At 35.3% G+C, this 11,042-nt stretch overlaps 2 protein-coding genes across 3 annotated transcripts in view; both read left to right on the top strand.

Moving 5' to 3' along the window:
• Nucleotides 1-535: 535 nt before the first annotated feature.
• LOC132064171 (large ribosomal subunit protein eL43) lies at nucleotides 536-2,357 on the top strand. Of its 2 annotated transcripts, XM_059457070.1 has the most exons (5): nucleotides 536-642; nucleotides 1,371-1,410; nucleotides 1,793-1,881; nucleotides 1,976-2,058; nucleotides 2,140-2,357. In XM_059457070.1, exons 1-5 carry the CDS (start codon nucleotides 640-642, stop codon nucleotides 2,201-2,203), a joined length of 279 nt encoding a protein of 92 aa, XP_059313053.1. In that variant the 5' UTR covers nucleotides 536-639; the 3' UTR covers nucleotides 2,204-2,357. The 2 variants fall into 2 exon arrangements, with proteins under 2 accessions (XP_059313053.1, XP_059313052.1); XM_059457069.1 differs by lacking the exon at nucleotides 536-642 and having other exon boundaries at nucleotides 1,365-1,410.
• Nucleotides 2,358-3,895: 1,538 nt separating this feature from the next.
• LOC132062089 (uncharacterized) overlaps nucleotides 3,896-11,042 on the top strand; it is a 14,798-nt gene continuing 7,651 nt past the window's right edge. The window contains exons 1-6 of the mRNA XM_059454732.1: nucleotides 3,896-4,125; nucleotides 4,619-4,689; nucleotides 4,834-4,915; nucleotides 8,077-8,152; nucleotides 9,026-9,111; nucleotides 9,188-9,264. Coding sequence (XP_059310715.1) covers nucleotides 4,631-4,689; nucleotides 4,834-4,915; nucleotides 8,077-8,152; nucleotides 9,026-9,111; nucleotides 9,188-9,264 — 380 coding nt within the window. The 5' untranslated portion in view covers nucleotides 3,896-4,125; nucleotides 4,619-4,630. The remainder of the gene's footprint in view (nucleotides 4,126-4,618; nucleotides 4,690-4,833; nucleotides 4,916-8,076; nucleotides 8,153-9,025; nucleotides 9,112-9,187; nucleotides 9,265-11,042) is intronic.

Genomic DNA, 11,042 nt, shown 5'->3' with positions numbered 1-11,042 from the left:
CTATTTTCTTTGAATAATTTTATAGTGCGTAATGTTCAATCGAGCCGTATGTCATCTTTCTTAATAATCGTGTCGTAGAAGATGATCTTTTTCAAATATTAACCATCTAAACTCCATAAAATCGTTAAATTGAGTTGAATTAAGATTTGTACCTTTTAATCGATATTGTAGCAAAGAAAATCAATGGAGAAATGCGTTGAAACAACGATTTGAATAATTGAAAATACGTTTGGGAACGAAGTTGGGCGGGTTAACGATAGAAGGATTTGAGTTGTTGTGTTTTATATGTAACGGTTAGGAGTAGTAATGTCTTTTTATGTTAGTTTTGCTCGGAAGAGCAATAATTAAAGACCACCATTTTGAGGCGAAAGAAATCTAAAGATAAAGCCCAAAAGAGGGGCATTCGCGCCAATTGCCCGCAAAAAAAAGCATTAGAAAAGGGCTAAATGGGCCTGGATCCGAGAGTAGACTCCCTACTGGGTTTTAGGGCCCCAAAATCCCATGCTAGGATCCACTAATCGGGCCACCAGTATAAAAGCACCAAAGGATAACTGATTCCTTGCAATCTAGGGTTTTATTGCAGCAGCCGCGGCGTCTCTCTTCCATCAGGTCTCAAAGGTCCTTCCGTAGCAAGCCAAAATGGTACTCTCTAATTCTATATCAATCAACGATTACTTTTTAAGATCTTCAGAAATTAGCAATTTGAAAAATCTATGTAATTTATTTCTTGCACTGTTTTAATGGCAATTCAAATTCTGGGGAAAGTGTTGCATTAATCCTCAATTAGGTGAAATGTTAGACTGTTTAGTCAATTAATAGTATTTGTTAGTTCTTCTAGTTGAAATATTTTCCTTCTTCGGAATGTGGTTAATCGTTGTACTGTGTATACACCACTAAAAGTAAAGCGCTAAAGTGGCTAAGTTGGAGACTTTAAGCTTATTATATGAACATCTTCTTATGTTTTGCTTGGCGTTCTAGCATTTAACAAATGCTGTTTAAGATTTTCTCTGTTAGCTCATTGTATGCATAGCTAGGGTTAGAAACTGGTAATGGGGAAGGGGACTCTAGTAGTTCCTCAGACATGGCTATGTAATATAATTTTTTTTGACTATATATATGCATGCTACATATATAGAAGGAATAAATAGTTCGAGTCTAATACAATAGGTAAGTCTGCAGAGCTTCTTCCCTTACTCTTACGTTGTGTTTGCCTGAATGGGGTAAAGTTTATGGTTTGTCCAACTGTTATGGGTGGCATTGATGTAACTGATTGTCCAACGATTTGATCTCTTATGTTTTCTTCATTCTGCCATTTCTATTCTCATTTTAGCTTGACATGCTTGTAAAACTAAACTATTTTATCTATGCAGACCAAGAGAACCAAGAAGGCTGGTATCGTCGGGAAGTATGGTGCGTATCTAAAATGCTAAGACGCTCCTATGTTACTTTTGTGTTTTAATGGTGAACAATAAGTAGTGTATTCTAGAAGATTGCATGCCTCAAGGGGAAAAACTGAGTGAGATTTGAGTCTGCGCTTACAGTTGATCAATATTCTTTTCCAATTAAAAAGTTGTTGATAATTTTCTTAAACCTGTCTGCAATAACAACAGTTATGTCAGTATTGTATGTGAAATGCAGTCTCCATTACTTCATTGCTGGTCATGATTTTGTTATTGCCCGCATCTGGGATTGCTAGCATTAACCTATAAGAAGTTCTCCTTTTTCTTTTATTTTAGTCATCAGTTTGTATAATGAAGTCCTTGAATAACTTCCTGTTCCTCCCAACATATAGGTACCCGTTATGGTGCCAGTTTGAGGAAGCAAATCAAGAAGATGGAGGTCAGTCAGCACAGCAAGTACTTCTGTGAGTTCTGCGGAAAGGTACAACTATCACGTGTTTTTATATGATAGTTGGCTATAGAACATGGATTCATAATTACATCAATAATAATGTCGCTATGTTCTTATCTTGTAGTATGCCGTCAAGAGGAAAGCTGTTGGTATTTGGGGTTGCAAGGACTGTGGCAAAGTGAAAGCTGGTGGCGCTTACACATTGAAGTAATTGTCATCTGAACTCTTGCTGTTCTCTTTTTTGTTCTATGCTTCAAGTACTAAACTTTTCCCCCTTTGTTTTTCCAGCACTGCCAGTGCTGTTACAGTAAGGAGCACTATCCGAAGGCTTAGGGAGCAGACAGAGAGCTAGTCATTTAGCTGCTAATTGAAATTTGAAATTGATAGTTTTCACTGTTCAATATTAAGTGAGCTTGAATCTTGATTTTGCAATTAGAGAGTTGTATTATTGTGTACTGTTTTGAAAATTTTGATTTATCCTAAGCATTGGAACAATATTCCCAGTGTGACATGTCCCATATGTTATTTCCTCTTATCTTATTCAAGTTGAAGTTGAAAAAGTTTAAGTTTCCCTGCTGTGCATTTGTTTATGTGGTGGCCACTAGTTACAGTAGAAATCTGTACGATTTTGTGCTGATGTGCTCTTTCATCATGGTATAACTTTGAACATCACAATTTCTCCTCTGGAATTTACCCAATTACCTCTTTATCTTAATCATGTTGAAGTTGAAAGGGCTTCATTGGTTGACGTAAGTGCCCGGTGCGTTTACAGTTTTTACCCGAGTAAAATAGTTGGGCAATGACAAACCCATTTTTGTAACACAGTTAGTGCTATCTGTCACTTGTTTTGTATTAAATTATAAGTTATTTCTTCAGCCGCTACACTTACAAGAAAATGAAAAGGATTAAAAGAACCAAGGGTGAATGATATTCCCCTTACTGACCCGTCAAACATACACTATAGACATCCTTTCCATTCCATGTCAATATCTGTCCATTGAACCATTAACCTGAGTCACAAGTTCATCCCCTTGTTTGACTTGCTAAAAAGCTTCCAAAACTTTTAACGTGATTGACATTTTGCCAAAGTGAGACCGTATATGCGTCAAATTGTGTTGCTTATTCGTAATATTTTCACGGATAAAACCTTAATTGTCATCGGGTCTACATTTTTAATTAAAAAATGGTTGTTGAAAAGGAGTAAATCTTTATTTTAAAAACAAACTGGAATTAAGAAGAGAAACTAGCAAACATGAAAAACTTTATTTATTCAAAAATGTGATTATAGAGTGCATAAAATGGTAAAACTTACATTCTGTATTAGTTGAGTTATATTTTGTTTTCCATCAACTAATAACTTAATTTGAGCTGAGGATCTTTCGGAAACAACCTCTCTACCTTCAAAGTGGAGGTAAGGTCTGCGTACACTCTAGCCTCCTTAAACCTCACATTGTGGGATTTCACTGGGTATGTTGTTGTTGTTATTAATTTATTAAATTATGGTTTTGAAAACAAGAGAAACTAAAGAGAGAATGATGATAAAATCATTGCTTTTTTCACTGCGTTATTTCTTGTATTGAATCAAAACAGTAGACTATATCACTATTTGAAAAAATTAAAGGGAATAAAATAAAAGATAAATATATTATTTTCCTTATAAATCTTAATCTAAAGAAAAATAAATATTTTACATAAATTCCAACCTTAGTAGTAGAATATTTCTAAAATAAAAAAATTAATCTTCTACCATAAATGTAGATTCTATAGTAGAAGAAACGTAATAATGATAAAATAATAATTAATTAAGAAAATAAATATTATAATATTAACTAATACTTACTCTAAGATAAAAGGAAATAATTAACATACATTTTCTTTTAGATATATTTGAACAGTTAAATTGGTTGGATGAGCAGTGTTTGTCTACTGCCCTGTGGGAAAAAGACCCGACGCAACTGCGAAATAAACCCGACCTTTTAAGTTGCAATCCCTTCCTAAACTGGGAAGTTAGCTAAGTGCTTAAAGAGCGTTATTTTGTCTAGACCCCCGAAAACGGAGTAATTGGGGAAAGTGGTCATAATCTAATCTACCTTAGATTCTAAAACCCTATGTTTTTTTTTTTTTAATCTGACACACAGTGAGGACAAATACATAACCAACAATAAGTATCTCAATAATTGAAACATTTTCTTTTTTTACATATCTGAGATACACTTATAAGTTATTCAAGTTTGATCGGCTAGACATCTTGCTCTCAAGTCTCTGTCTATCAAGGTATTTTTTAACTATTCTAACTACCTCTAAAATATTTAATCTTTTTTTTTTTATTGATACCTCTTTGATTCTTATGAAATTTGTAGTGGATGAACTAATAATTAGCTTTGTTAGTGGTCATGTATTTTTTTTATTGATTTTAGTTCTTTACTTCTTATACGGAAATTTTGCTATGGAATGTTTTCAATAATTCTAAAACTTGGATCTTTTTTGGTACCTCATTGGATGATTAGAATTTGCTGTGGATAAATTGATAATTATCTGGTTTCTGTTACCATTCTAAAAATAAAATAAAAATAATAATAATAATAATGAAAAAAGGAAATATCTGGTTTGACTTTTTGTCATTGATCTTGTTCTTTTAAGTCGACTGAAATGTCATTCTTCATGGAATTCCTTGTTAAATATGCATAAAGCTGATAATTATAGGTTGAACTCTAAGGTGACTTTCAACAAATTTTCACAAGAAGGTGTATTCTCTGAGTTGATTCAGGTTACTTCGAGCATGGTCTGGTGTGTTTATTGTGCTCGGGATGAGCCGACTACCCATTTGGAGGGTAAAATGTAAGCTTCATCACCTACAACTCTTCTTCAATTATAATACTCCTCTCATTCATTTTATTTTATGTATATGGTTTATTCATTTTAAGATGCTTCATTTGTGTATATATGTTTCATTCTAAGACGCTTCATTCCATTACATTATAGATGTTGTTCCGGATGTGGAAGAGTAATTGAAGAAGATAATTTTTCTAGTGAGCCCACTTTTGTTAAGAATGCTGCTGGACAGGTTAGTTCTTTGTTTCTTATTCTTCTGCATACGGGTTGCTATTTGTTAGACAGTTTGTTTTGTTTCCCTCAGATTCAATCTATGTAGTTTGGGTGGTGTGCTTAATCTGTCTTAAACATTTTTATTAATTGTTAAAAAGGAGTTTTCAAGATGCAATGTGAGTACTGCTTAGAAAGCTGAGGAAAATCATGAAAAAGACTGAGGAACATGTGACTGCTGATAACCTTTTTCTTTTTAAGTGACTGTAGTTGTCTGTGAATGTTGTGAAGTGAGTGAAAACCATGGGAGACTAGAGTTCAAATACCAGCAATTACAAAAAATCCCAAGGTGAATATTCCATCTGCCTAAGCCTTAGTCGGTAGAGTTAGTGGCGGGGCCACATAGAGTCAAGAACGGTCAGTTGAACACCCTTCGCCGAAAAATTATAATGTGTATATAAAATTTATACAATGTATATCAGTGTTATCAAAAGCAAAAAGCGCAAAAAAGCTCTAAGGTCACCTGGGGCTTTAAGCGCAAAGCGCAAATAAAGCGTGGGCCTTAATGAAAAAAGGCGCAATGGTGCGAACATACAAATATATATATATATATATGTTTAGTCCAAGACTAATAACAATAAGCATGAATAACAAATATATGGACAAAGAATGTAAAAACATTACGATAAAGTGAAATATCAATTATCTAGTGTCATCTCATCAAGAGAGGGTCATTGGCAAGGAAAAGTATGTCATAGAGCCTTGACGATGACACTGACGCGCACATAAAGCGAGGTGAAGCGCTCGACATGTTTTGAGCCTCGCTTCAGGGCTTAAGCGCGCCTTTGACAACACTGATGTATATAGGTTAAATATTACCTTATATATATATATATATATATATATATATATATATATATATATATATATATATATGGACTACCTGAACGTGACACTCCTATTCAGTGCACACTTGAACTATTTTTGTCCTAATTACCCCCTTGAACTTGTCAGTTCAGTAACCTTTACTCCCTGAACAGTGAAATGGCAAAGAAAGTGGATACGCTCTTTTTAAGGCGTGTGGAAGTGATGAAAAATTGAAAAATCAGCTTACAAGTGGGGTATTTTTCAACCATTAATTGCGACATAGTCATATACAATGGTTTATTTATTCTAACTATGTCTTTCTTTCTTACTTTTTCTTGATATACCACACATATACCACACATATTTTACCTCAACTTTGTAGTTTTTAATCTCTTCTTTAAGTGCAATGGCTATTTGTTCCTACTATATGTTTATTCTTTTTCGGGCCAAATATGTGAAGTAGACATGACTGAGACCAATTACTTTTAGCTAAAAGTTTTAGCCGAAATAATGGAGTCCTAAGTATCTATTCCATTTTATTTCTTCTTTAGATGCAAGATATTTATTCTAACTGTTTAATTATCTTTTGGGCCAACTGCTAAAAAAAAAAAAAACTTTTGGCTAGAGCTACATTATTTTTAGCCAAATAAAAAAGTTTTAGCCAAAATAATGGAGCTCAAATGTGAATTTTCTTTTTATTTCTTATTTAGATGCAACTACTGTTTATTCCAACTATGTACTTTTATTTTATTGATATCTATTAAAAAGATTTGAGAACTCAATTATTTTTAAGTAGCCAAGTATATTTGTTGGCCAAAATAATGGATTTTCAATTGTGTATTCCTTTTTGCTTCATCTTTAGATCCAATGACAATTTGTTTTAATTGTGCATTTTTTTTTCCGGGCCAAATATGTAAAGAAAACTTGGCTGAAACTCCATTATATGTAACCAAATAAATTAAAAAACCTAAATAACGAAGCTCCAAACATGTTTTTTTACAGATTTGGCCGAAAAAATGATTTTAAAAAAATAATGAATTTAAAAAGGTAAAAATACATATTTTATTATTAAATATGGCACATGGACAAAAAATATCCACATGACAGCGAATGCATCACACCTCCTGAGGTCGTCCAGGGGGTGAAGGCTATCTAATTGCCAAGTTCTGGGGGTAATTAGGACAAAAAACAGTTCAGGTGGACATCAAATAAAAAGTGCCAAGTTCGGGGTGGGGTTGGGGCGGGACTGTATTATGCCTATATATGTATATTAAATTTTGAACACACTTAACGAGATTTTTGGCTTCGCACTAATGCTGGTGGGAGATAACAGGTACTTGCAGAATAGTCGAGGTGCGAGTAAGTTGGCCACACACTTCCGATTTTTTTTTTTAAAATGTTACCATCAACTACCTAAAAGATCTTACGAGCTGGAATTACGTTGAAGATTCTGAAAATTAGACAATACAGGAAAACCTATTATCCTCAGTTCCTCACTGCCTTACGTATGCATTGGGCAGTTTAAATGCTAGCTGTTTAAACATGCTAAAATCCACTTGTTGAAAAGTTGCTTCCTGTCATGTGGTTGGCCATCGAGTGTAATTTTTTTCACTTTTAAAAAAACTCGATGGGATAACAACAACAACGACCTTTCCCCTACCTCGTGGAGAAATGTGACAACGGTGGGATGGCCTAGCAAAAGGCTAATCACTTCCAACCATGACGTTGGGTTTGAATTACCAAGAGAGCAAAGTGTGAAAGAACCACCCTTGGCTCCTGGTTAGGAGGTTTTGTGGCGGGGTTTACATATCCAAAAAGATAGAAAAGTTACGACATCTAAAACACTTCAGTGGAGAGGCAAATGGACCCCCATCCCTAGCAGTTTTTTTTTTATTTTTTTTATTTTTTAGGGGTGTTGGTTTTTTTGGGTGGGGGGGGGGGGGGTCGTGTTGGAAGAGGGAATAGAAGCTAGAGCTACAGCGCCGAGTATGATTATCCATTTTTCCATCTTGGATCCTTTTGTACATGAATGTATGTATGTTTTGGTGTGAAGAACGACCTTCTTGCATTTAATATTAATGTAGTTCCTTACCTTTATCAATAATTCTAGTTTTTTTTCTTGAAACTGGTAACTGTTATCAATAATTCTAGTAAAAAAAAATTCGTAAATGAGGAGATAAATAGTACTAAAATGAAAACAAGGATAATGGCTAGCTTAGGTATAAGCAGTAATTATTGAACAAACTATATATGGTGCGACTTGTACACTACGTTTGCTATTTGTATTCTATCAAGACTAACATAAATCATTTGCAGAGCCAAATGGCAGGAAACTATGTGAAGACTGTCCAAAGTGATTATACAGCTTCACGTGATAGAACACTAAATGAAGGTATCCTATGTATCTCTGAGTGTTGTTTCCTCACAATGATGTTATTGCTCACTGTACCTATTTGTATAATTTCTATAATTTTCTTTTTGCGCTGAATGATTGACTGGTTGGCTTCTATTAGGGAAATTAGAATATTTTCGCTGATCTAGTTCTTGATTTTCAATGGAAGTTGTTATGGCTTTCTAGAGTACAGTTGCATTTGCTTTGCGTCAGATTTGGTCTGTATTATTAACATCATAAATGTTACATTCATAATTTATTTAGTATTTTTGTGTAATGTGAGACTTGAATTCTAGTTTCCTGTAAGATGGGTGATTGTGCTGTTCATTGTCATTATAGGCATTCACGTGGAACTATTTTTGAAAGTCTTCCAGTTGAGGAACTGTCTAATAATGTCAAACTCAACTAACTGTATAGCTCAACAACCTTTCATCTACAAGATAAGTTCCAGGAATTGTACCTACCCAACATTTATGTCGAGGATATATTATATTTCGTTATCAAAGGTCCTAGTTCTGATCATGTTTATGGCTCAAAGATGAGCCTCAAATGATGCTACTGATAGAATATGTAAATACAGTAAATGTTTTGTTCTTGTTGGTTGGTGACAACTCTATCCTGATATGCTGATGGGCCAACTGCAGCACTGCACTTAGAGTTGCCAGTTTATGTAGCTTTATAGCAAAATACTGACAATGCTTGTTGTATCTATTAATCTGGTTAATATTTCAAGGGTAACACTATACTTAGAGGTGCACAAGCTATGTAGCACTAATAGGGCTTGAGAATACATTAATCTTCTCTTTGGTGTCAATATGATTTTTAGATATGAAGTTTTGGCTGATGCACTTGTTTGTCTTCCCCTTCCTGTAGCATATAATGGTATAGAGGGTATTCTTTATGGGCTAGGAATTGATGGTGGTGATTCAATAGCTCGTCCAGCTTTGCGCTTCTATGAGGTATGATTCATTATGCTTAAGATCATACCTCTACCGGCATGATATATCATTCGATGGCTGAATCTGTTACTCTCAGATAGCAGTTGAGAAGCATTTCACAAGGGGGCGTAGGAAAGAGCAAGTTCAAGCTGCTTGTCTTTACATTGCATGTAGGTGAGAGATTGTGTTTTATAATATTCTTTTTCAATATATGTTTTGTTCCCTAAGGGGAAAAAAGAAGCGGGATAACTTGTAATTGAGCTTGAGATGTAGACAGGTTGATGTGAATCATATCCGCCGTGCATCAGCGGTTTCAGAATATAACAAAAACTAAAACAAAAAACATTGATTTTGTAAAACACAAGAGCAAACCACCTGCAAATGAGAATCCCATATTTCTGTTTCAGTGGTTTGATTTTAGTGTGTCAGTGGTTTTAGCAGTTTTACTATAATAGTGGCCAGGCACAATGCATATATTTGGTATATGTTCTTACTGATAAAAAAACCGGTGATAAAAAAATACATGACAGAGGGAATAATTTGAGATATGATGCCTTTAAGGGTTCTAAAAAGTCAGCTTAATAGTCCAAAGAACATTTATTAATAATTGATACAAGCTCCGCAATTACCAGAGCTTAATGAAGAGAAGGAATCTTAGTCCTTCATTTAGGTTACCCTCAAGTAGGATGATGTAGTAGTTCATTAATTATATACCGGGAACAAGGTTAGATCATTAGAATAAGTGCACCAATTTTACAGCCCAGATACCTAATCTACAACCATATGCCTAATCAACACAAACACTCTGTTCTGAGTAACCTTACCTTTTTGATAAGGTAAATAATTTTATGAACAATTGGGGAATCCCGTACACAAGCCGTATACCAAAAGAAGACAACCTACATCAAAATAGGGTTCTCAATCAAAGAGATCCAATCCTCTATACAAATTGGGACCTCACAAGTACACCAAAAAGAAACTAGAGACAAAACATTACGTTGCAACTTTACAAACTCTTGTTCCACCCCTTCAAAAGTCCTCCTATTTCTCTTTCCAAATGACCCACATAATTGCTAACGGGGCGACACGCCATGCCCTTGGGCTTCTTTCCTCCCTCCTATGCCTCCAACTTTGCAACCCCTCCTTCACTGTGCCAGACATCACCCATTGCATTCGAAACAAATTAAGGGCCGCCCTCCATAACCAGTTAGCCACCTTACAGTGCAATAAAAGGTGATCAACATTCTCTCCTTCACTCTTACACATAAAACACCAACTAACATAAGTGATCCTCCTCTTCCTCAAATTTTCCGCTGTTAATATCGCCCCTCTTGCCGCCAACCAAACAAAGAAACACACCTTCCTCGGAGCTCGAGGGATCCAAAGGGAGTGATGGTGGAAAGTGCATTCATCTCTCACTAGTAGCTTCTTATAGAAAGAGCTAATAGTAAATAAACCATCACCACTCTCCCTCCACCGCCATACATCTGATAAGTTGTTAGGAGTTTCTAGCCCATACAAGAGCTCAACCAAATTGTGAAATTCTCCCATCTCCCAATCCTAAAGGTTCCTTCTGAATCTTAAATCCGAATGAATCACCCCTCGTGAGACTTGCGAATGTGTTGCACAATTTTCTCCTTCTGGCAGGAGACACGGTAAATATTTGGGAAAGCTTCCCTCAGCTCGTACTCCCCACACCACTTATGAGCCCCAAAACTAATCCTACTCCCGTCACTCCCGTCTCCAACCTTAAAGGAGATATGTCCACAAAAGTTTTCCCACCCCTTCATAATACTTTTCCATAACCCACGCCCAAACGGAGTTATAATATTTCTAGTCCTCCACCCCCGCCTCCATTTGCCCATATTTTTCCGCTACTACCCCCACCAAAAAGCACTTCCCTCCACCCCAAGTCTCCATACCCACTTCTCCAATAACGCTTTATTGAACAC

The sequence above is a fragment of the Lycium ferocissimum genome, chromosome 7, assembly GCF_029784015.1.
Source record: "Lycium ferocissimum isolate CSIRO_LF1 chromosome 7, AGI_CSIRO_Lferr_CH_V1, whole genome shotgun sequence".
Lineage (NCBI taxonomy): Eukaryota > Viridiplantae > Streptophyta > Magnoliopsida > Solanales > Solanaceae > Lycium > Lycium ferocissimum.
The sequence above is the reverse complement of the archived record's forward strand: the minus strand, read 5'-3'. Positions and strand labels throughout refer to the sequence as shown.